General features: G+C 38.8%; 1 protein-coding gene across 17 annotated transcripts in view; it reads right to left on the bottom strand.

The window, feature by feature from the left end:
• Positions 1-27230, bottom strand: part of HLTF (helicase like transcription factor) — an 81539-nt gene that overhangs the window by 11022 nt on the left and 43287 nt on the right. For 9 of the 17 annotated variants that reach the window (XM_051858787.2, XM_017346628.3, XM_017346629.3 and 6 more), the window contains 9 exons: positions 25409-25506; positions 19078-19221; positions 17087-17225; positions 16326-16461; positions 13649-13828; positions 10219-10343; positions 9552-9742; positions 8301-8426; positions 12-124 (listed from right to left, as the gene is read on the bottom strand). In XM_051858787.2, coding sequence (XP_051714747.1) covers positions 12-124; positions 8301-8426; positions 9552-9742; positions 10219-10343; positions 13649-13828; positions 16326-16461; positions 17087-17225; positions 19078-19221; positions 25409-25506 — 1252 coding nt within the window. 17 annotated transcript variants of the gene reach the window in all.

Genomic DNA, 27230 nt, shown 5'->3' with positions numbered 1-27230 from the left:
GTTCAACTTACTTAAGTGGTGTTTCTATTAAAGACAGGAATGTTGTAAACTGAGAAACAACTAAACTTTTTATATTGGGATTCTTCGTTCTTAAGTCAATCAATGCATGCATTAGAGCATTAATCTGAAAAAAGAAAATACCCATCAGATTTCATTTTTCAATTGGTAAAGTAATTCCAAAACTTTTTAATATGGAGAAAAATGTTCTGTCAAGTTATTTCCTTAAAATGTAAAAGGCTATTAATTTAAAAAAAAATTAAGAGTGAGGCTTCCAAGATGGCAGAGTACAGAAGGAGCTTATTGCTCTAGTCTATGAGAAGATAGTTTAAAAGAAGTGGAAAGAGTACAGTCTCAGGGAAGAGTTAGGGAGAAAATGGCAAAGGGAACCAAGCAAATTAGAGGGACACAGTGGACCTACATGGAGGGCGTGGACACCCACAACTCAGGACCCCAGTAGCCAAGAGCTTCCGCATCAGGGTTGGAGACTGAGATGAGACCAGACTGCAGCAACCCAAGCCACTGGCAATAAATCTGCAGGAAGAGCCTAGAGGGAACCTGACTTGGAGCCCCACTTGGGATAGTGTACCTGCCAAACCAGAGGAGAAAAAAGAAGGACAGACACGTTTCTCTCTCCCCAATCACACTGAAATGGCATCCTGTAACAAACCGACAGAGTGGGCGCCATTTTGGACATACATAACAGCTGCGCCAGCTCATGTCTGCACCCACCAACCAGCCAAGTAGAGACTCCTGACTCTGGCGGGGAGAACTAACAGGGGGCTGGGTGTTTGTGACTGTGGGAGACTTGTGTGCCAGGATTGTGAAAAAACCAAGGCTGTATGGGAGGGCTCACTGTGTGGCTGGGACTTTGGGAAGTCACTGTGGGAGAATCCACATGCTTAGGGCTCCCTTATCACCAGGTGAGGGCACTGCTGGGGAATCTGAGCTTATACTGAAGACCACACAGATCCTTTGTGTGGTCCTTGTGGCACAGCAGATGAATATTATATCCACTGGGGCTAGCGCTCAGGCACTGGTCTCTTTTGAGGAGCTCAGCTGAATAGAATAAACCTCCCCTCTGATTTAAAAAAAGAGAGAGAGAGAGAGATTTACTATGCCAAACCTGAGTGTGTCACCTCAGACATGCCCTTCACACTAGAGAACTGAACAGAACTCCCGGGCCACACCCACCTCTAGATATTCACTGAAAGCAGACACTCCACTAATCTACAGTGGAATAGTACAAAGATAAAAGCCGTCACAATGAAAAAAAAAAAAAAAAACAAATCAGTATCTCCACAAACGGTGAATAACAAATGAACCAATTCAAGAAATAAGAATAAGGAATACAACATGATGCCCCCAAAAGAGCATACTTCAGTACTAGATTGTGAAGATGATGAGATGGAAGAAATGGAATTCAAAAAATTGATTACATAGAAGTAATCTAAAAAGCAAATGCACAAACTACTGAAATCCGTACATGACATGAAAGAAAATTTCTCCCAAGAAATTGAGATCTTAAATCAAAATGAAATGAAGAATTCAATAGAAAAATTAAAAATGCAGTGGATAGCTTTAACAACAGAATCAGTGAAGCAGAAGAAAGAATATCTGACATAGAAGACAAAGCACAAGAAATTATACAGTCAGACCAAAAACAAGATGAGGAAATTAGAAAACTAAAAAACTTTGGCAATCTACAGGATACCATCAAACGACCCAACAAATGGGTTCTAGGAATTCTTGAAGGCATGGAAAGAGAGAAATGATTAGAAGACCTTTTTAGTGAAATAATAACAGAAAACTTTGCAACTTTTAAGAAAGAAAAGGATATCCAAATACAGGAAGCACATAGAACTCCTAATACCAGAAAAGATCCAACCACAACACATTGTAATCAAACTTACCACAGTAAAACAGAAAGAAGATTCTAAAATGTACACAAGAGAAACACCATATTACTTTCAGATGATCCCCAATTAAACTCACAGTGGACTTCTCATCAGAAACCCTACAGGCGAGGAGAGGATGGCGAGATATAGTCCAAGTCTTAAGAGAAAAAAACTGTCAACCTAGAATCCTATACCCTGCAAAGCTTTCCTTTATGAATGAAGGTGAAAAAAAGACCATCCACAAAAAACAGGAGTTGAAAGAATTTGTCACCACCCATTCAGCCTTGTAAAAGATGCTTAAGGATGTGCTACACACAAAACACAGAAACAAGGTCATCACTATGAAATAAAGGAAGAAAATCTCCCAGTAAAAGCACAAAGGAAATACACAGTAAAAAAATAGGATTATTTTTGGGAAAATGGCAGGGCAAAGTTGTTATTTATCATTCAAGTCACTTTGAATGTAAATAGCCTTAACTATGCAGTTAAAAGATACAGACTGGCAGAGTGTATTAAAAAACAAAACCCATCTATTTGCTGTTTATAAGAAACACCTCTCACCAACAAAGATGCATGAAGGCTGAAAGTGAAAGGATGGAAAAAGATATTCCATGCTAACAAAAACCAAAATAGAGCTGGTATAGCCATCTTAATATCAGACAAAAGAGATTTTAACAGAAAAACTGTTGAAAGAGACCAAGAGGGGCACTATGTATAATTAAAGGATAAATTCAACAGGAAGACGTCACTATTATAAACGTATATGCAACTAATTATGGGGCACCTGGCTATTTAAAAGAAATGGTACAGGATCTAAAGGGAGGCATAGACTCAAATACAATAGTAATGGGGGACTTCAATACCCCATTTTCAGCAACAGACAGGTCAAGATGACAGAAAATCAGCAAGGAAACAGCATAATCAACACTGCCGACCAAATAGCTCTAACAGATATCTACAGAATTTTTCATCCTAAACTTGAAGAATACACATTCTTCTCACCAGTGAACAGAACTTTCTCTAGGATTGACCACAAACTAGGCCATAAAGCAAGACTCAACAAATGAAAAAAATCAAAATCATACCATGCATCTTCTCGGACCACAATGCAATGAAGCTGGAAATCAGCAACTCAGGAATCTCTAGAACATATGAAACATATGAAGACTGAAAAACATGCTCCTGAATGAACAGTGGGTCACAGAAGAAATCAAAAGGGAAATCAAAAAGTTTCTGGAAACAAATGAAGATGACAATACAACATATAAAAACTTATGGGATACAACAAAAGCAGTGTTAAAAGGAAAGTTTATAGCAATTGGTGCCTACATCAAGAAATTGGAAAGGCACCAAATAAATGAGCTATCAATGTATTCCAAGGATCTAGAAAAACAACAGCAAATCAAACCCAAAACTAGTAGGAGAAAGAAAATAATTAAAATCTGAGAATAAATCAACAAAACTGAATAAAAAAATGCAAAGGGTCAGCAAAATGAAGAGCTGTTTTCTTGAAAAAATAAAGAAAATTGACATACCATTGGCCCAATGAACCAAAAAAGGAAAAAGAAGATCCAAATCAATAAAATTAGAGATGAAAAAGGGAATTTAATAACAGACATCACAGAAATAAAAAAAATCATCAGAAATTACTACAAAGAGCTGTATGCCAACAAACTGGACATATACAACCTATCTAAACTGAGCCATGAAGACACAGAAAACCTAAACAGACCTATAACCAAGACAGAAACTGAATCAATAATAAAAAATTTCCCAAGAAAGAAAAGCCCAGGACTGGATGGCTTCACTGCTGAATCCTAGCAGACATTTTAAGAGCTAACTTCAATTCTGCTCAAATTATTCAAAACAATTGAAAGAAAGGGAATTAGCCCAAATTCTTTCTATGAAGCAGCATCATGTTAATTCCTAAAGCTGAAAAAGGGAAAGGGAACCAAGAACAATTTCCGTGATGAACATAGATGCAAAAATCCTCAACAAAATTCTAGCCAATCAAATCCAACAATACATCAGAAAGATCATCCACCAAGACCAAGTAGGGTTTATCCCTGGTATGCGGGGATAGTTCAACATTCTCAAATCAATCAATGTGATATACCACATTAACAAACTCCAGAAGAAAAACCACATGATTATCTCAATAGATGCAGACAAAGCATTCAATAAAATACAACACCCTTTCATGATGAAAACTCTAAGCAAAGTTGGTGTAGAAGGAACATTTCTTTTCTTTCTTTTTTTTTTTTTTTTTTTTTTTTTTTGACAGGCAGAGTAGACAGTGAGAGAGAGAGACAGAGAGAACGGTCTTCCTTTGCCGTTGGTTCACCCTCCAATGGCTGCTGCGGCCGGCGCGCTGCGCCGGCGTCCCACACTGATCCGATGGCAGGAGCCAGGTACTTATCCTGGTCTCCCATGGGGTGCAGGGCCCAACCACTTGGGCCATCCTCCACTGCACTCCCTGGCCACAGCAGAGAGCTGTGCCTGGAAGAGGGGCAACCGGGACAGAATCAGGCGCCCCGACCGGGACAGACTAGAACCCGCAAGGCGGAAGATTAGCCTAGTGAGCCGCGGCGCTGGCCCTGAAGGAACATTTCTCAACACAATCAAGGCAATTCATGACAAACCTACAGCCAGCATCCTATTGAATGGGGAAAAGTTGGAAGCATTCCCACTGAGATCCAGAACCAGATGCCTACTCTCACCATTGCTATTCAATATACTTCCTGCAAGTTTTAGCAAGAGCAATTAGGCAAGAAAAAGAAATCAAAGGGATATAAATTGAGAAGGAGGAGGTCAAATTATTCCTATTTGCAGATGACATGGTTCTATATATAGGGACTCCAAAGACTCCACCAAGAGACTACTGGGACTCCTTTAAGAGTTTAGTACAGTAGCAGGATATAAAATCAATACACAAAAAACAACAGCCTTTGTATTCACAAACAATGCCAAGGCTGAGAATGAACTTCTACAATCAATCATATTCATAATAGCTACCAAAAAAATCAAATACTTTGGAATAAATCTAACCAAGGGTGTCAAAAATCTCTATGATAAGCCGGCGCCGTGGCTCAATAGGCTAATCCTCCACCTTGCGGCGCCGGCACACCGGGTTCTAGTCCCGGTTGGGGCGCCGGATTCTGTCCCGGTTGCCCCTCTTCCAGGCCAGCTCTCTGCTATGGCCAGGGAGTGCAGTGGAGGATGGCCCAGGTGCTTGGGCCCTGCACCCCATGGGAGACCAGGAAAAGCACCTGGATCCTGGCTCCTGCCATCGGATCAGCGCGGTGCGCCGGCTGCAGCGGCGGCCATTGGAGGGTGAACCAACGGCAAAGGAAGACCTTTCTCTCTGTCTCTCTCTCTCACTGTCCACTCTGCCTGTTAAAAAAAAAAAAAAAAAAAAAAAAAAAAAATCTCTATGATAAGAATTACAAACCTTTAAAGAAAGAAATATAAGAAGATACAAAAAAACAATGGAAAAATCTTCCATGTACATGGATTAGAAGAATCAATATCATCAAAATGTCCATTCTTTCAGAAGCAATTTACAGATTCAATGCAATACCAATCAAAATAACAAAGACATTCTTCTCAGATATAGAACAATGATACTGGAATTCATATGGAAACACAGGAGACCTCAAAAAGCTAAAACATTCCTATACAACAAAAACAAAGCCAGAGGCATCACAATAGCAGATTTCAAGACATACTACAAGGCAGTTACAACCATAACAGCCTGGTACTAGTATAAAAACAGGTGGACAGACGAATGGAACAGAATAGAAATGCCAGAAATCAATCCAAGCATCTACAACCAACTTCTATTTGACCAAGGAGCTAAAATCAATCCCTGGAGCAAGGATAGTCTCTTCAACAAACAGTGCTGGGAAAACTGGATTTTCACATGGAGAAGTATTAAGCAAGAACCCTACCTTACACCTTACACAAAATTCCACTCAACATGGATTAAAGATCTAAATCTATGATCTGACACCATCAGATTATTAGAGAATATTGGGGAAACCCTGCAAGACACTGGCACAGGCAAAAAGTTCTTGGAAAAGACCCCAGAGGCACAGGCAGTCAAAACCAAAATGAACAATAGGGATTACATCAAATTGATAAGTTTCTGTATTGCAAAAGCAACACTCAGAAAAGTAAAGAGCCAACTGAAAGAATCAGAGAAATTATTTGCAAACTACGCAACTGATAAAGGATTAACAACCAGAATATACAAAGAGATCAAGAAACTCCACAACAATAAAACTAACAACCCAGTTATAGACCAAGGACTTAAACAGACATTTTTCAAAGAGGAAATCTAAATGGCCAACAGACACATGAAAAAATGTTCAGGATTACTAGCCGTCAGGGAAATGCAAATCAAAACCACAATGAGGTTTCACCTCACCCCAGTTAGAGTGGCCCTCGTACAGGAATCAACAAACAACAAATGCTGGAGAGGATGTGGGGGAAAGGGCACCCTAATCCACTGTTGGTGGGAATATAAACTGGTAAAGCCTCTATGGAAGACAGTATGGAGACAGCTCAAAGATCTGAAAATAGACCTTCCATATAACCCAGTCATCCCACTCCTGGGAATTTACCCAAGGGGAATGAAGTCAGTAAACAAAAGAGCTGTCTGCAACTCCATGTTTACTGCAGCTCAATTCACAACAGCTAAGACATGGAATCAACCTAAATGCTCATCAACCAAAAACTGGATAAAGAAATTATGAGAAATTATGTGATATGTATACTATAGAATGCTATACACTGGCAAAAAAAAAAAAAAAAAAAAAAAAAAAAAAAAAAAAAAAAAAAAAAAACACAAACATGAAATCCGGTTTGTTTGCAACAAAATGGATGAATCTGGAAAACACCATACTTAGTGAAATAAGCCAGTCCAAAAGGGACAAATACATATGTCTTCCTGCTCTGTGAGAACTAATAAAGCAACTAAAATGAAATCTGGAGAAGTGAAATTGACCCTTGGAGAAGGGATGACTTGAGCTGCCCTTGACTGTCAAGGAACAGTTTCATTTTCTTTGGTTTTTCTTTTTTGTTTAGCTTTTTACTTAACATAGAGTTAATCATACATGTATAAAGTCTATTGAGAATGGATCTCATTAAAAAATAAGAGTAGGAATAGAGAGGGAGGAGGAAGTTTGTAACTGTAAAGCTGTATAGTACTGCATAGGTTCCTATGGACTTAACTTCTAAGCGTACAGTTTAAAAACTTGTCATGGGACTCCAAATCCCAATAAGCTGGGTGGTAATAATGCCACCTTAAGTGTTAAAGTGATTATATTAAGTGTCAAAATGAACATATAGATAGGATTAAGTGTCAAAGTGATCATATAAATTGGATTAATTATGTTAATAATAAAAGAATTAAAGAAAAGAGAATGTTCCAACATGGGAAGCAGTCCACACAGCAGACTCATAAGAATGACAATGCTTTAAGTAGCACTCTGACCTCAGAATAAGCCCTAAAGGCATTCTGGTCTGGCTGAAAAGCCCATGAGAGCATTTCAGGCAGGGAAAGCGAAGACACTGTGGCAAAAAAATAAATAAATAAATAAATAAAATAAAATCCTACATGAAGGATCTCTGTGATAAAGATCCCAGTGGAAAGAAGGGGCCATCAAAGAAGGATATACTTTTCTCTGAAGGAGGAGAGAACTTCCACTATGTTTATGGCCTTGTATAAATACTGACAGTTTGTGAATTCAAAAGGCTTCTATAGTCTAGGCAGCTCATTTCAAGAGCCTTGGGTGGTCACTGACATCATACACAAGACTGTTAATTGTTAAATTAACAACAGGAGTCACTGGGCACTAACTTCCTATGCAGGACCTCTGTCCTTAATGAGTTGTATTATGAGAGTTAAGCATAAAACTGATTCTCAAACAATATTTGTGTGTGTATGTGTGTGTGTGCGCGCGCGCAAATTGTTGAAGTCTTTACTTAGCATATGAGTTGATCTTCTGTGTACAAAGTTAACTGAAAATGAATCTTAATGGAGAATAGGACTGGGAAGGGAGAGGGAGGAGGAGGGAGGGTTGAGAAGGTCAGAATGGTGGGAAGAATAACTATATTCCTAAAGTTGTACTTATGAAATTTGTATTCATGAAATAAAAGATTTCTTTGGGGAAAAAAAAAGACTGAAATAACTGCAATACTCTGAAACTGTTCTCCTACCTCTCAATTTCAGCATTGAAAAAGAAATAAAAAGCCAACACCCATCCAAAGAATATAAGCCAACATCCATTAAAAGAATATAACAATCAACTGACAGGACTAAAAGCAGAATTATAACTTTGATGTATATTTCCTTATATAAATGTAAGACAAATACTCAAATATTTGCATATATTATTTTACCTTTGAACTAGATGTCCATTCCATATTGGACTTTTTCTCACTATCACATGCCAGTTCTTCTGGAGGACATTCCAATAAATTATCTCCATGTATATCATTTCTGCATAAAGGGCACTTTGCATGTGGCTATATAAAAACAAAGTATGAGCAACACTTACAAGATGAACAAAAATATCAATTCTATTATTTCTCACAACAAAATTTTATTAAACTTGTTACATTCATTATTTGAGAAAAATTTGCTGAAATCCAGACAGATACAGTGTTCTAATATGTGTGCTAAGTAAGATGGGTAAAGGAAGGAGCAAAAGTATTTACCCTTAACCAAGCACAAGCTTAAAACACTAATTTATACCAATTGCAGGCAAGTACAGAAACCATGAATACAATGCCTTGAATGAAACTAAAATAGATCATGCTATTTGGAGTTATTCTTTAAGAAAAAAGTCCTTGTTAATTACTTACACAGCTATTAGTTTGCAACATGTGTTGTATCCATTTGTACTAAGACCCACTAATAAAATAAGATTACACCTTAAAAACTAGACTCTAACCACCATTACAATAAAAAAGATTATGAAACTAAAATTGATGCTAGAGGTCAATGCAATTCAGAATCATGATAATCCATTTTTCTACATGTATGTTATACATCAATTTAAAAACCATAAAAAAATCTACTCTAGCTCAAGGATTTCAGGATTTTTTCAAAAAATTCTATACAAATTAATCTAGACCTTCCTTATCCAAAACAATAGCAATTAAGCCCTAGAAATGTGACTAAGCCAAATTAAGGTGATATAAGTGTACAATATCACCAAAGTTTGAAGACTTAGCTTAAAAAAAAAAAAAGAGGCAATGTAGTATATCACATGAATACTATTCACATTTCAGATACATTAAATTAAAATGCATTAATGATTAAATTATGTTTTTAATACAACTATGAGGAAATTTTAAATTCCCTGTGTCTCTCACAAATTATCAATATATTGTTAGACAGCAATAATCTAGACAGCAGAACTAGGAAACTGTGAAACAATGCCTCCAAAATAATATCTCTTTGTGTTAAAGAGCTTCACTAATGAGAAGTATATTACCAATTAAAGATTAGAATAATTAGCTACAAAAGTTGTACTATTAAATCCAAGTACAAAACTTCTTATACTCTCTTGAACTTGGGTTTTATTATGCTACAGACAGGTACACCACTACAGAGAACACTGGACCCGTACTGAGCAAAACACTAACCTGCTCATTCTGAATGACTTGGCAAATACAAGGTTTACAAAATACATGTGCACAATGTGTTATCACAGGAACTGTTAAAGAATCCAAGCATATAGCACATTCTTCATCTGAACCTGAGCTCAGAATTAACTTCATCTTCTTTATTAACTTCTTTCGCAGTTCTTCAGGTGTATCATTCCCTAGAGAGAAGGCTGAAAAATTAATTTCAAAGCAAGATTTGTACACGACTTGACAAATTAATCTACTGAAGAGAAAGGAAACTTTTGCTTGCCACTGCATCTTTTTCTGTCCTAGGCAAAAAGCATGATTTAAATTTGAAATTTTGTGAAATATTCAGAAGTATAGAAACCAAATCAATTTACCTCATAGAGAATTACCAATACACTACGATCTACACACACCAGCACAGACTAAAAGGCAATTCCAATGTGATTCTTTCTTTTAAGGGTATCTTAAAAGAAATCTGAAAATCCTGGAAAGACTTCATTATAATTCCATTTCATTGGTAAAAAATTCTTGGATATATTCCCAAATGTCCTATACCAAAAGCAATGTCCATCTGACAGCACAAAATGACCAACCAAATTCAGGCTATGTAAAAAATTTCTGATTCTGATTTAAGTATTTGCAAAAAATATAATGGCATGAACTAATCATATTTTCTTACCTGAGGGACCACTGGAAGACACTGTATTTGTAAGAAGATGAGTATGACAACAAATCTGCCGCAATCTAAGTAAAAGACCCAAGACATCTGCATAGTGTGCAAGGACAGTCCCTTCATTAAAATACCTAGAGATAAAAATGTTAAATATTATATATCCTCTAAACAACATCTCCTCTGAAAATCATTCTAAATTAAAAATGAAAAAACAGAAATTTGCAACAATAAAGCCCAACTTATGCAAAACGGCTATCAACTGCAGTAAAAGAACGATAGGAAAACAGAACTGCAAATCTGGAACAGACATGCATTTCTTCAAAACGGAATGGAAAAATTACCTCTCATGTACAAAAACAGAAACAGGGCACATGCCTGTTGACATGAAATTCTCTGAACAATTTTACACAAAGAGCAGGGAAGGCAAACTGAGTGAAGAAACACATGGATGCCCTGTGTTTTCAGAAACAAGACTAAGGGCAGGAGCTTCTTACCTTACCTGAAAAAAACTCTACTCCCCCCATAGACCCATCTCTGTGAATGGCATTTCCATCCTTCCATTCACATGAAAAACTTTGTGGAGTATCTATGACTCTTCTCTCACACACACCATATCCCACCAATCAGCAAGTTCTGTTGGCTCTGAACAGTCCAAACATTTCTCATCCATTTCATCACTATTACTATGGTAAACACCAACATCAACCCTTTGATTATTGGCAGTGCTCTCCCTACTGATGACCTTATTCCAACAATCTAAATCTGAACACAAAAGCCAGAATGATCCATTTAAAAGGTAAATCATGGAGCTGGCATTGTGGCACAACAGGTTAACCTGCCACCTGTGACACCGGCATCCTGCACAGGCTCCAGTTCAAATTCTGGCTGCTCCACTTCCTACCCAGCTCCCTGCTACTATGCCTGGGGAAGTAGCAGAAGATGGCCCAAGTGCTTGGGCCCCTGCACCCACATGGGGGACCTGGATGAAGCTCCTGGTTCCTGGCTTTGGCCCAGCCCAGCTCCAGCTGCTGAGGAATGAACCAGTGGATGGAAGATCTCTCTTGCTTTCTCTGTTTCTCTCTCTCTCTCTTTCTGCCTTCCAAATAAATACATAAATCTTCTTAAACAAAGTAAATCAAATTATGCCACTCTCCTGGCTAAAACCCTCCAAAGAAAGTAGAAAGTAAAGTCAAAATTCTAGAAATATACCACAATGCCTCACACTATCACCATCCAACCCTCGCGCCAATAACTCTTCCATATGATGACTATTTTCCTGCTTACTCATTATTACTTTGCCACACCTACCTTTTTTGTTCTTTTTCAAACTCATCAGGCATGCTCCCAATTTCAGGCTTTTACAGTTTGGGGCTGTTCTCTCTGCTTGAAACACTCCTCAACTTCAATATCCTCCAAGCTTTGTTCAACATATCATTTTCCGAGAGATTTTCCCTAAACACCTTAATAAAATTCAGCATTCTCTATTCATGTTCTCTGCTTTTTTTCCCCATAAATTTAATCGTGTTTTTAATCTGCCTATTTCTACCCATTAAAATATTAATTCTTTGATGGTAGGAATTTTTGTTTTTTATTATGCTGTATCTAAATGTGCAGGAATGCCTAGCACACCAAAGGCACTTAACAGATTTCAGCAGAAAGAATAAACATGAAATTTCAATACCAATATAAGATTTTAGACTCTATAATCTGCTTGGATCTAATTCCTATGAAACTCTGTTTTGTACCTACAGTTCACTGAATTTTGAATTTTGTTTTGAACACCATATTTTCTCAGTTCTGTTTGCCTTCATTTTCTCCTATCCTTTCTGGTACCATAGTCATTCACATCACATATGCTTTCCCTTAGAATTTCTCACCTTCTACCATCACGAATCCCTTTTAATCTAATTAATCAACTCCTATTCCCAGAATTCTAAACACTGTTGCAAAGCCATATTAACGAATTTCACTACATGTATCTAATACTACCTATAGCATGTCTGCCACTCTAGCAATCTTTTAAAGACAGCTGCAAGTCCAGTTCACCTTCTTCAGCTTCTTATTACCTTACTTTGTATATACACTTGCTTCACAGTTCAATGACTGTACTCTTGATATTATTACTCTTGATATTATTTTCTCCGATGTTAGGCTGTATTTTCCTCTACCAACCGCTATAATTTCTTTTCTATCTATAATCTCTTCTGCTTAAAGGTACTCATGCTAATTAACTATGAAAAAAGCTGGTCTGACAATTAAGTACTGATTCTACCAGTCTCATGTACTTTTTAAAGCCAAATTTACATAAAAAAGTGGCCTGCAGTTTAGTTTGTTCAATGATTTGCCCGTATATTCATCACTCTTGTGAAACTATTCTGAGAGTTTATACCAGTAGCTATTGAATCAACAAATTAAACAGTCCTTTCTAAGTCTCTGTACATGTGACACTACTGGTCATTTTCTCTTTCTTGACTGTGCTGTCTTTCCTGGGATTCTGTAACCATTTTTGCTACTTTCTTCACACTTCTCCCTTTGACAGAATCTCCTATAGTAGATTATTTTTATCTTATTTCTTAAATGCAAACATTGCCCTCAAATTTTGATTCCTTATTAAGATATATCTTACAGTTGATAGATAGATAGACAGATATAGATAGATAGACAGCCATAGAAAGATAAATATTTTTTAGTTTCAATATTTCTTATCTACTCAATTGTGGGGAGCAATCCGGACTGGACTAAGTTACTCGAATTAGGACTTATTCTATGCATCTGCTCTCCCACAATATGGCGCTGGGAGAGAAGTAAACAGCTTCCGCACAGCTGCCTCCAGTTCAACCAATTAACTGTAGGACTTGCTCCTGATTGGAGAGCAGCGTACTCAGCCGAGTTGGGATTGGCGGAGGAGGACTATAAAGGAGGAGAGAGACGGCATGCACCGGGAACATCTATGGGGAACATCTAAGGGAACCCGTGCAGCCCCCGAGAGAACCGGCCGGCGGTGTGCCGCTCCCCTGCGGAAGTGGGGAATGCGGCCAGGGGGAACTGCCCTTCCACGGAGGTGGAAGGGATAGTAGCCAACCCGGGAAGAACCAGCAGCAAACCCGGGGAGGGCCGAGCAGACGAAAGAACAGCGCAGGGTCCTGTGTCGTTCCCCCACGAAGACGGGGAGCGACACTCAATATGACACAAGGTCAAAAATAGAAGCAAAGTCTTCCACCTAGCAATCAACTTTCTCTTTAAATATTTTTCTAACTTAAGGAATTACTTCCCTGATGAATTATACTATTATTTTATCCATGTCAACTATTCATTTGTTTAAAAAAGTATAAACTATGGAGATAAATTATCTTTCCATACACTTCAGACTTTATTTCCAACAAAAGAAAGAAAAAACATAAAAATTACTTTCTAATGTGACTTTTTTACTCCATACCTTCCAATAGTAGCTTTGCCTTCATTTTTCACGGATTGATAAATCTTTCTCTCTTCATCTGAAAGTGTAATGTGCTGAATAAATACTTTACGTTCTGGTAACTCCAAAACAGGTTTTCCTTTAATTTTGCTTGTCTTTGTTCTTCTAAGTGTAATATTTTTAATTAAGGACTGTAAACGCCTAGTCAAAAAAATAATAATTACATAACTTTTTACGTCTATATGAGTTGGCCCAGTAAAAACAAAAAATAGTAAGTTTACATTATTGCTGTTTAATAAACTTACTAGAGGTTTTTTAAAAATTCCTTATTTGAGGTTTTATCTACTCTGATAACCATACAATTATTGTACAAATAGTAAATTATAGCAAAAAATGAACTGGAATTTCCCCTCAACTCAATACTTGTCACAATCTTCCTACATCCTGTCTTTAATTTTCTTAAGCTCTTCTCCCCACTTCTGCTCTAATCATTAACCTTTACTTCTCAATCATCTTGTCAACTGCATTACCCAAAAATTAACATTAAAATTCTTACTAAGTACTCACTGAGTACAAAGCACTGAAATAAATGTTCTAAGGATAAAATGAGTACAATCCTTCTTTCTGCAATGTGAAAAATCAAAGGTACATAACTAATTTTAAAGTAACAAAAATCCAAAAATAGAAACATGAGATTTAAGAAGAAGGAGAAATGCCTTCCTAGGTTCCAAGATCTTTACATTTCCTCCTAATTATCAGAAGAAAAAAAGGAGCATATGAATTCTTTAAGAAAAGGTTTTCCCTAACATTGAAATCTAAGTACAATTTCTTAACTTGAAAGTTTAAGTGTTTGGTTCTGAGTAAATCAAATGGACGACACTAACAACAAGGTCAGTGGCTTTTAAAAGTTTTCACCCGGCGCCATGGCTCACTAGGCTAATCCTCCGCCTTGTGGCGCAGGCACACCGGGTTCTAGTCCTGCTCGGGGCGCCGGATTCTGTCCCGGTTGCCCCTCTTCCAGGCACAGCTCTCTGCTGTGGCCAGGGAGTGCAGTGGAGGATGACCCAAAGTCCTTGGGCCCTGCACCCCATGGGAGACCAGGAGAAGTACCTGGCTCCTGCCATCGGATCAGGCAGTGCGCCGGCCGCAGCGCACCAGCCGCGGCAGCCATTGGAGGGTGAACCAACGGCAAAGGAAGACCTTTCTCTCTGTCTCTCTCTCTCACTGTCCACTCTGCCTGTCAAAAAAAACAAAGTTTTCACTATAACCACAAAAAGAGACAAATTTTAAATTCCATCCATACATAAACACAGACATATAAACAGAAATAAAATAATCTTTATTATGCAAGAAGCACTCTGATATTTTCTTATTTCCTCTACTCTATTTTCTCTTTAATGCTAGCTACCACCTTTATAAGGATTTCACAACTTACTAAGGTATCGGATATGCTCAGTTTAAAAGCAACTGCCAAGTTGGCCTTTTAGCCCAATCTTTAAGACATTTTAAGTAGGACTCCCATGCCTCATACTGGAGTAAATATATTCAATACCTGGGTCTGGATCCTCACGTGCGCTTCCTGCTAATGCAGACACTGGGAAGCAGTGATAATGGCTGAAACGACTGGGTTTCTGTCACCCACATATGAGACCTGGATTGAGTCCCTGGATCCTAACTATAGTCCTAATAGTCCTGGTTGCTGCAGGTATTAGGACAGTGACTCAGTGGTAAATCAGCAGATACCACCTCTCTCTATCTGCTACTCTGCCTCTACTTCTCAAATCAATAAAACTTAATTTAAAAAAAGTGCTCTAGACAGAAAAACTTGCACATGACCCTAGAACTTAAAAGAGAGCTAAGGCTGGCGCCGCGGCTCACTAGGCTAATCCTCCACCTTGCGGCGCCGGCACACCGGGTTCTAGTCCTGCTCGGGGCGCCGGATTCTGTCCTGGTTGCCCCTCTTCCAGGCCAGCTCTCTGCTGTGGCCCGGGAGTGCAGTGGAGGATGGCCCAAGTCCTTGGGCCCTGCACCCCATGGGAGACCAGGATAAGTGCCTGGCTCCTGGCTTCGGATCAGCGCGGTGCGCCGGCCGCAGCATGCCGGCCACAGCACGCTGGCCGCGGCGGCCATTGGAGGGTGAACCAACGGAAAAGGAAGACCTTTCTCTCTGTCTCTCTCTCTCTCACTGTCCACTCTGCCTGTCAAAAAAAAAAAAAAAAAAAAAAAAAAAAAAAAAAAGAGAGAGAGAGCTAAAACCACGGTGAGTTTTAATTTATGTTCTCAACTTTTATGTCTCCACCAGATACAATCATGTAAAACCTCACTCCTAAGAGGTCACTGTACACCACATCACTCACCACTTTATAAAGCTATGTAAGGTGTGAAAGCTAAAGGCATACTTGATCCTCAACAGATACAGATGTCCCTGTCACTGTTGATTCTGTTAATAGAGGCTTTGGAGACCACAAAGTTGTGCCCTTTCTTTCAGAATGCCTAAAATCAGAAGGGTAGTAAGTTACTGGAAATCTTTCTCTTCCCAAACAAGAATCACTAGGTTCTAAAAGTCAAAGACATTGAGACATAAACACTTTATGGAATGAGAAATCAAAAGTCAAATTAAATAACAATGAAAGTGGCAACTGGTTCAAGTCACTAAGTTATCTGTAGCACAATCATCAGTTGCTGTGAAATTACTTACCGAAGTCCTCCTTCATCTCCCATTGTGACAGGACGCTGTATTGTTCTGTGCCACCATTCTCTATCAACAAATGGCTTTAGTTTTAAAAAGGACAGAAGAGACCACAAATCCTTTAAAGAATTCTGGATTGGAGTACCTAAAAAATAATCAAAAAAACCTTTTAATCAGAGTATCCAACAAGAATATTCATTTGGCCCATCAGAGAAGATAACAGTTGCGAATGGGCATTCTATACCAAGCTGTGAATATAATGCTTTCTTAGACAGATACACACCTCAAAATACAGTTTCACTCTAACTTTTAGCTCTCATTTGCCACACTAACAAAGAAAAAGACCAAAGACCCAATGAATTAAACTTTCTCTTTATAAAGTACGTTTGCTTATTTGGTTTTTAAAACAGTCGCATTAGTAAGAAGGAAAAAGCAACTAATTTAGGTTTATATTCTCTTCTCTACCTTTTACTAAAGGTATCATGTGTAGCAAACAAGTTCCAAGATGGTCAATGAAAAATCACAATTCTGATTAGAGGATTAGAGTAGCTACTTTATCCCTGGGATTCAAGAGTAAATCCTGTGATTTAACTATAATTCACTATGATAAAGTGAGCAGTTACGAAAAACAAGCCAAAACATTTTAATTTCTATGATTAGTTTTGTGACAGACTTTATATCCACTTGAAGTTTACAAAGTTAACTCACTAACTTATTAAATAATATACTTTGAAGAATCAACTTTTTAAAAAGTTAAATACTATGATTACCTGTCAATACCCATCTCCTTTCTGCTTCTAAATCAAGTACAGCTTTTGTCTGCTGAGCATTTGGATTTCGAATGGCATGTCCTTCATCCAAGATCACTCTTAGCCACCTTATGCTATGTAATGGACTATCACCTTTAGTCTGAAATGAAGGTTTCATAAAAATTTAAAAATCACAGAAAAATAAAATAGTATTGAGTATAACTTGCTATAAAATAACAGTACATTCAATTACCAAATACTCAAAAAGCTCATGACTATTACTACTGATATTTTACATATAGAAAATTAGGGGCCGGTGATGTGGCATAGCAGGTTAAAGCCCCTGCCTGAAGTGCCAGCATCCCATAGGGGGCACCCTTTCGTGTCCCTGATGCTCCACTGCCAATCCAGCTCTCTGCTATGGCCTGGGAAAGCAGTAGAAGATGGCCCAAGCCTTTGGGCCCCTGTACCCATGTACAGAAAAATCTCCTGGCTCCCAACTCTGGATCAGCACAGCTCCGGCCGTTGCAGCCATACTGGGAGTGAACCAGCGGATGGAAGACCTCTCTCTTTCTCTGCCTCTCCTCTATGTAACTCTGACTTTCAAATAAATAAAATAAATCTTAAAAAAAAAAAAAAGAAAAGAAAATCAAAGTACAAGGTACTAAATATGTTGCTGAAAATATCATAGCTGGAAAGTGGCAAAATCAGCATTTTAAACCCTGGTCTAACACTCTGCTGAGTCCCTGAGCAATATAATGAAATATTCTGCTTCAGACTAAAATACAGTGGTGATACAAAAATTGCCAATTTTCAGAATTATTTGCATATAACAATACTGCCTTCTTTTATATGAAAGGTAACATTCATAGAAGACTGAAATTTTAACAATAACATATTTACAAAACATTTAGCTGAACAACTGAAACGGTACAATTACATAATAATTAGATTCCTAAAAGAATTAGAAAACTCATGAAATGCAGCTATAAAAAAGCTTTTTTTTTAAGATTTATTTATTTTTATTTGAAAGTCATTTACACAGAGAGAAGAAAGGCAGAGAGAGAGAGAGAGAGAGGTCATCCACCAGATAGTTCACTCCCCAATTGGCTGCAACGGCCGGAGCTGCGCCAATCCGAAGCCAGGAGCCAGGAGCTTCTTCCCGGTCTCCCACGCAGGTGCAGGGGCCCAAGCACTTGGGCCATCCTCCACTGCTTTCCCAGGCCATAGCAGAGAGCTGGATCGGAAGTGGAACAGCCGGGTCTTGAACTGGTGCCCATATGCGATGCCAGCACTTCAGGCCAGGGTGTTAACCCGCTGCGCCACAGCACCGGCCCCTAAAAAAGCTTATCTTCAAACTAAGGTATTAACTAGTCAAATCATTAAGGCAGAAAATAATTTTCCAGAATATTTAAGAAATAAAACTTAGTTAGACTTAGTTACAATTCAAATGTAAAATTTTACCTCAAAATGTCCTAAATAGAAAACATTCCTAACATTCCTAAGTTAGTATCTAAAGAAGGTAAGGGGCCAGCGTTGGGACATAATAGGTTAAGCATCTGCCTGCGACACTGGCATCCCATACGAGCAATGGTTCGAGTCCCAGCTGCTCCACTTCCAATCCAGCTACCTGTTGATAAGCTGTAGAAGACAGCCAAAGCCTGTGAAAGCAGTAGAAGATGGCCCAAGTATGTGGGCCTCTGTCATCCACATGGGTAAGACCTGGATTGGGTAAGACCTGGATGGAGTTCCAGGTTCCTGGCCCAGCCCCGGACCTCAAGGCTACTGGGTGAGTGAACCAGTGAATGGAAGATCTCTCACACTCTATATCTCCTTCTCTCTATATAACTCTTTCAAATAAATAAATAAATCTTTATTTTTAAAAATCCTATTTATTTCCTATATATTTTTAGTATCTAGAATGAAAAAAGTACAGAAAGCCAAACTTTTAGAGCACTTAAGAAATTCGAAGTGCAGTTAACTTCAACCTTTATAAATATCAACATACTTACTCCATAGTCATGAGTTAAAATATTATATGTAGTCAAAACAATATCTTGTTTTGAAAGCAAGGCTGGGTCTCTAATACGATCAGGACCATAATAAACATAGAAATTCAAGTGCACATCTGATTTTATATGTTGTCCAAACTGGTCCTAAAAGAAAATTAGACATAATTTTAATAACAAGCAGATTAATATGAAGCTTAAAAAGTATATGAAAGTATGTCAAAATCAAAGTATTACAACTGCATGAAATTAAGCTTCCTACAACTAAACTAAACTAACAACAAAGATAATAATATTAATTATTATATTGTCAGGAAAAACATCACATACACATAATCATAATAATACATTACATGAATTGTGCTTGGCTCTACCAACCACTTTATTTTTTAGGATGAAAAACAAGCTTTTCTAAAATAGTAATTCATTTTTAAAACAATATTTTAATAAAGGGTTTCTATAATGCTCCTAATTAGATATAATAATATCAAGATTGGGCATGGGCATCTGGCCTGTGGGTTAATCTTAGTCCCAAGCTCCACCTCAGATCCTACTAATGCACTCCCGCTCCTGCTAAAGCAGTAGTGATGGCTCAGGTTGTATCCCTGCCACCCACTAGGGAGACCTGGACTGAATTCAGGCCCCAGCACCAGCCACTGTAGGCATTTGAGAGAGCCTTTCTTTCTCTGCCTCTCAAACACTTAAATTTTTAAAAAATATAATAACTGGGCCGGTGCCGCAGCTCACTAGGCTAATCCTCTGCCTGCGGCACCAGCACCCCAGGTTCTAGTCCTGGTTGGGGCGCCGGATTCTGTCCTGGTTGCTCCTCTTCCAGTCCAGCTCTCTGCTGTGGCCCGGGAAGGCAGTGGAGGATGGCCCAAGTGCTTGAGCCCTGCACCTGCATGGGAGACCAGGAGGAAGCACCTGGCTCCTGGCTTCAAATCGGCGCAACATGCCAGCGGCAACACACCGGCCATTGCAGCCACTTGGGGGGTGAACCAACGGAAAAAGGAAGACCTTTTTCTCTGTCTCTCTCTCACTGTCTAACTCTGCCTGTCAAAAATAATAATAATATCTAGACTAATAAGTAAAAGAATAGCAACCAGTACTTTTAAGACTGAAGGCAGAGATTTAAGCACAGAACTCACTTTAATTCATTTACTGTAGGCCTACTACTTGCCAGGCATCAGCTTTGAGGACACGATCAGTATTAAAGCTTAAAGTTCATAGAAGAACTATAAAATAAAGTTACAGGAAGTTTCAAAATGAAGGGAGAAAGTAGACATAAAGATGAGAGATACTGAGTGTTTTAGACATTTATTATTTTTAGTTACTACAGAATACCTCTGACTAGAGAAGTATACTAAGAAAATGTAAATACAAACATGTAGGTACAAGTGAGAGGTATAGATAAAGATTGTAAAAAAGTATGTAAAGTCAAAGGAATGAATGCAATTTCCCAAGAAGAGCATGTACTAGTAACAATGAGAAAAGAAAGTAGTCAGAAACAGAGCCTACAGAATACCAGTATTTAAGGAACTTTATTTGGGGAAAAAATCACATGATGCCTAGGATATAATTAAAAATATTTCAGGGGCCGGCACTGTGGCATAGCGGGTAAAGCCACCACCAACAGTGCCGGCATCCCATATGCATGCTGGTTCAAGTCCTGGCTGCTCCACTTCTGACCCAGCTCTCTATTATGGCCTGAGAAAGCAGTGGAAGATGGTCCAAGTCCTTGGGTCCCTGCACCCGCATGGGAGACATGAAAGAAGCTCCTGGCTCCTGGCTTCGGATCGATGCAGCTCCGGCCATTGCGGCCAACTGGGGAGTCAACCAGCGGATGGAAGACCTACCTCTCTCTCTCTCTCTCTCTCTCTCTCTCTCTCTCTCTCTCTCTCCCTCTGTGCCTCTCCTTCTCTCTCTGTGTAACTCTGACTTTAAAGTAAATAAATAAATCTTTAAAAAAATATTTTAGTGGGGCTGGTGCTGTGGTGTAGTAGGTTAAGCCTCTGCCTGCACTCCGGCATCCCATAAAGGTACCAGTTCAAATCCCAGCTTTCCATTTCCAATCCAGCTCCCTGCTAGTGGCCTGGGAAAACAGCAGAGGATGGCTCAAGTGCCTGGGGCCCTGCCCTCATGTAGAAGATCTAGAATATGCTCCTGGCTCCTGACTCCTGATAAGCCTAACTCTGGCCATTGTGGCCATTTGGTGAGCGCACCAGTGGATGGAAGATCTCTCTGTCTCTCCCTGTCTGTAACTCTGCTTCTTAAATAAATAAATAAATCTTTTTTAAAAATACAGAGAAAATAAAAAAAATGAAATGGTAAAAGTGAAAAAACAGATTTTTTCCTACAAAATTTCAGAAAACGACAGAATCCAACAGGAGAAGAATCCAGGGCCAGCGTCTGTGGCAAAGCAGGTTAAGCTGCTGCCTGTGATGCTGGAACTCACATGAGCAGTAGTTCAAGTCCTGGCTGCTCTGCTTCTGATCCAGCTTCCTGCTAAGGCATCTGGGAAAGAAGCAGAAGATGGCCCAAGAACCTGGGCTCCTGCCACCCACATGGGAGACCCAGACAGAATTCCTTGCCCATAGCCTCAGCCTGGCAAAGCCCTGACTGTCTTTCACCCTCTCTCTCTAACTCTTCCAAATCAATAAATAAATCTTTTTTAAAGAGTTACAAAGAGAGAGGGAGGGACAGTGAGAGAGAAAGGTCTTCCATATGCTGCTTCACTCCCCAAATAGCCACATTGGCTGGGACTAAGCCAGGCTGAAGCCAGGAACAAGGAGTTTCTTCTGGGTCTTCCAAGTGGGTGCAGCAGCCCAAGCATTTGGGTTGTTATCTGCTGCTTTCTCAGGCACACTAGCAGGGAACTGGATCAGATGCAGACTGACTGGAACTCAAACTGGCATCCACTCAACCTGCTATGCCACACTGAGAGTCCCATAAGTAAATCTTCATAAAAAAGAATTGATCCCAATGGCAAACCTAAATCAATGAGTGGTCTTGAAATGAAACAGAGAAAAAAAAAGTGCATATCTGTAGAAGGAGTAGACAGAGAATAAAATCAACTTTCTGGAAAAAGCAGAGAACTACCTATTTATTGTATTTCTAGACATTGTTCTAGGTCATATACAAGGATGCTTCATAAAGTTCATAGAAAAATAGAATTAAAGGATAAGTTTATGCTGCTGTCAGAAATTTTCAAATTCATCATAGTTTTTCCATAATAGACATCTTTATGAACTTTTTGAAGATATCTTCCATATTGATTTCAAATTATTTGCACTAAAGTAACCTTACCTTTTAACTCTAGTTTCTGTAAACTTTTTAAAGTACTCTCATATATTTCTTTCCAAATGAAAATGAAATAGGTGATTTCATGAGAGAGTAAGTAACTTGTCTAAATATCCAGAACTGGTATATGGTGGACTTGGGGTTGGTACCCAGGCCATACCCTTTTGACTTGATTCTTTCCCTTATTTGAAGACCAAAAAGGAAAGATAAATTAGCTCCAGACTGACTTTTAGAATGTGAAGTTATTTACTTGCGAGCTAGGAACAGAGTAGCCTGTTGAGATATTTTGAAATTTTAATTCTTGACTATAAATCCCTATGGGCCCAACTATCCATAGTTCCTTTACACTTCTGCACAGTCTCCCAATAGGCAAGAATTTATCAAGATTTCCTTTTTGAAGTTTATATAACCCCAAATTTTTACTGTTTTCCAGAGACAAGATTATAATAAAAAATTGATTACTTATTTTTGAAACATGTCTCCATACCCTAAGCCCCTGAAACAATCACAATATTGTTTATAGCTCCATAATATTTCTAAACATCACCCTGAAACTGTCATTCAAGACACTCAAGCACCCATGTACTGCCCTTCCCATGAAAAAGTATGTATCAAAAGAAAGGGCATAGTTTTGCTGGAATAAAAAGAACAAAACATCACTAAAATTCTTTCTGTTCCTAAGAGAAAAAATGACACACTAATCAGAAGGTATAGCTTCATTAAAACAAACAAAAAACCCAAAAACTTATCAAAAGATAAGTCATGTCATGGAAGACAAAGTTACATAAAGTCAAGAAGAAAAGGATATGTAAAGTCAAGAAGAGGCCACTGAATTTGACAGTTGGCCCTTCACTAGTCTTTTCCAATGCAATTTAGAGAACTGGTAACTGAAGCCAGATTACAATGAGTTCAGGAGTTAGCTAGTGAACGCATATACTGGAAATTAACCCCTAAGTGGTATGACAGAAGGAAAGAGAAATGGCAGCGATTTAAGAGGTAAGATATAATCAAGAGAAAATACTTTAAAATGCAAAAAGACCTGAGTATATTTTATGAGAGGAACAGTGGGAAGAAACTGAATAACCAGATAGAAGAAAAATAAGAGATAGAAAGCAAAGATAAGAAAAGATGGGATACAAAGTACAGAGTAAGGTACAGGTCTTACAAAGAGTAGGACTTTCTCACATACTAAGAGGAAAAGGGGCCAGTGTTGTGCAGTGGGTTAAGCCGCTGCCTTCAACGCTGGCGTCCCACATAAATACCGGTTTAAGCCAGAGCTGCTCCATTTCCAATCCAGCTCCCTGAATTAAGTGCCTGAGAAAGCAGCAGAAGATGGCCCAAGTACTGGGTCCCTACCACCCAAATGGGAGACCTGAATGAAGCTCCTGCTTCAGCCTGTCCCAGCCCTGGCTACTGCAACCATTTAGGGAATGAACCAGTAGATGAAAGATCCTCTTCTTCTTTCCTTTTTTCTCTCTGCAAGTCTGCTTGTCAAATAAATAAATAAATCTTATAAAAAAAAAAAAAAAAAAAAAAAAAGAGAAGAGGAAAAGGAGGAAAGGGCAGAAGAAGTATAGAAAGTATAGATAACCCTGGAGTGGGGCAAGAATGGAAGAGTTCACATCTAGTGGTCCTTATGTTTTACAACATTCCCAAGAGAGTCATCATAACATGAAGCCTGAAGCTAGAACTAGAAAGGAGACACAGAACTAGGCTACTCCATACATACAACACAGAAGAGGTTCCATTCCAATGTAATGTTTTAGAACAGAAAAAACAGAACAACAAAAATTTCTAGTATGTAATATTAAAAGTATTGGTCACAGGAGCTGGCACTGTGGCGTAGCAGGTGAGGATGCCGACTGCAGTGCCGGGCAGCCCATATGGGAACCGGTTTGAGACCCGGCTGCTCCACTTCCGATCCAGCTCTCTATTATGGCCTGGGAAAGCAGTGGAAGACAGCCCAAGTCCTTGGGCTTCTGCACCTGCATGGGAGACCCAGAAAAAGCTCCTGGCTTCGGATCGTCACAGCTCCAGTAGTTGCAGCCATTTGGGGAGTGAACCAGCAGATGAAGACCTCTCTCTCTCTCTTTCTCTCTCTCTCTCTCTCTCTCTGTGCCTCTCCTCTCTGTGTAACTCTGACTTTCAAGTAAATAAATCTTTAAAAAAAAAAGTATAGGTTACAGAATAAAAATGTTTTAGACTATCTACCCGCTCCATCACATATTAGCGGGATGATCTTGGACAAGTTAAACAACCTCTCTGTGTTTCTATTTGGTCATTTGGAAACTAAATAAAAACTGAGGATAATAGTCATATGGAAAATGTATGAAAAAAGTTCAAGAACAAAATAAGTACATAGAAGTTCACTAAATGTTAACACTGTTATAAAAATAAGTCTTGCTAATAGTCAGTTTACAAATATGGCAGAGATGGGGCCAGCGTTGTGGCACAGCAGGTTAAGTATCCACTTGCAATGCCATCATCTCATATGGATGCCAGTTCAAGACCTGGCTAATCCATTTCCTATCCAGCTGCCTGCTAATGTGCCTGGAAAAGCAGCAGCAGATGGCCCAGGTGCTTAGGCCCCTGCACTCACATGAGAGATCCGGAAGAAGCTCCAGGATCCGGGATTCAGGTTGGCCTAGCCCTGGCCATTTGGCCATTTGGGGTGTGAATCAGCAGATGAAAAATCTCTTTTTCTGTCTCCCCTCCTCTCTCTCTAACTCTACCTTTTAAATAAATAAAAAATGAATTTTATTTTTTAAAGGTGGTAGAAATTTATATACCTTTCACACTTTGGAAGACAAGAGTGGCAAAGGCAGAAACAAAAACCAAATTTCATGTGAGCAACTGATGCTTCTTTACTTTTTTGTACTATAAATCATCAAAATAATTGCTTAAATTCAATAAATATAACTCCAATTCACATTAACAATCATTTTAACTTAATATAATGATCAAGCATAACACTTTTTATCTTACTAAACAAATCTATATCCCATTACACTTATGAAGGGCTTTAAAGACTTACAATCCAGTTGCTTAACACAGAAAGTGGACAGATAATCAGTGTTGTTCTTGGTCTCTCTTCAACATCAGTTTTCTTTGAACCCTCTGCCGCAGATGCTCCTAAAAGAATGAATCATTGGAACAGCTTTTAGCTTTTTTTTATTCTTAATACACATTATCACTAAGAAGATAATAACATGCCTCCCTGAAAAGACAAATTGGGAAGCAGATGAACTAAAAAGGGGTGGATTTTTACCTTCTTCCTTTAAAAAAACTAAAAATCCAGATTGTAATTATTTATGGGACAAGCCAGAGGACTGAATGGGAAGGGGTACAAAGTAGTCTGAAATATCTCCTGATATTCAGTCATTCATTAAGATCAACTTTTTTTTTTTTTTTTTTTGACAATGCAGTTTTCTGAACTCGTATTACACTTAATGTGGTAGCCAAACTCTAAGATGGAGATGATCTCTATTTTCTGACACAACCTTGTGTACTCCTTTCACACACTGCACTAGGGTTGGTGTGTATCAGCAAGAGGATATAACAGAAATAAGAGTAAATGACTTCTGTAATTAGGTTACAGAAGATGAAACTCTCCCATTTGGTGTGATTTCCTTGTCCCTGTTCACTAGATATCAGAGAAGTCAGCAGCCATATTATGAAGACCCTTGGGCAGCTCTGGAAGGGCAAGCATGGTAAGGAACTGAGGACTACTTAACAAACAGGAATCAGGTTGGCTGAAAACCACATGAGTAACCCTGTTCTAGGATCCTCCCCTAAGTCTAGTATTCAGATGCCTATACCCCTGAAGGACAGTTTCACAGCAACCTCTTAGACCATTAGTTATAACCAGCCAGATAAGCCTCACACTAAGGATAGAAGTGGATTTTTTTTTTTTTGTATTTTTTGAAAAGACTTTTCAGTAGAACATAGACTACTAATATTGTAGTATTTATTTATTTTTAAGGTTTATTTTAGGGCTGGTGTTGTGATGTACCAAGTTAAGTCTCCATCTGCAATGCAAGCATCCCACATGGGCAATAGTTTAAATCCTAGCTGCGCCATTTCTGATCCAGCTCCCTGGTAATGGCCTGGGGAAAGCAGCAGCAGATGGTCCAAATACACCCATGTAGGAGACGTGGATGAAGTTCATGGCTCCTAGCCTTGGCCTGCCTTAGCCTTGGCCATCGCAGCCATCGGGGAGTGAACCAGCAGAAGGAAGACTTCTGTGTCTCTCCTTCTCTCTAACTCTGCCTTTCAAATGAATGAAAAGTAAATCTTAAAAAGTAGTAACAGATATATTTATTTGAAATGAAGAGTTACAGAGAGGAAGAGAGAAAGAGATTTTCTGTCTGCTGGTTCACTCCCAAATAACTACAACACCTGGGCTGGGCCAGGCTAAACCAGGATCCCAGAACTCCATCCAGGTTTCCTACATGGATGTCAGGAGCCCAAGCACCTGGATCATCTTCTGCTGCCTTTCCAGATGCATTAGCAGGGAACTGGATTAGAAGTGGAGCAGCCAGGACTTGAACCAGCACTCATATGGGACACTTGCATTGCAGGCAGCCACTTAACCCACTATACCACAATGATGGCCCCAAGAAATATTATAATATTTGATCTATCTATGTGCTTGTTAAAGTCAGGGAAATATTTATCTCTGGGCAAGGCTTTATTTTTATTCTTAAAAAAAAAAAGACTGAACTGAAATTTCAACATACTCCTCTCTGGGGTGACAAGTGATCCAAACCCTAAATGGATTTAAAGATCAAATCAATCAAACATACAGGGAAAGGAAGCTGGACACAGCAGTCCTATAATAGAGTTGCACGGTGGGC

Source organism: Oryctolagus cuniculus, chromosome 4, assembly GCF_964237555.1.
Source record: "Oryctolagus cuniculus chromosome 4, mOryCun1.1, whole genome shotgun sequence".
NCBI classification, from domain to species: Eukaryota; Metazoa; Chordata; class Mammalia; order Lagomorpha; family Leporidae; genus Oryctolagus; species Oryctolagus cuniculus.
The sequence above is the reverse complement of the archived record's forward strand: the minus strand, read 5'-3'. Positions and strand labels throughout refer to the sequence as shown.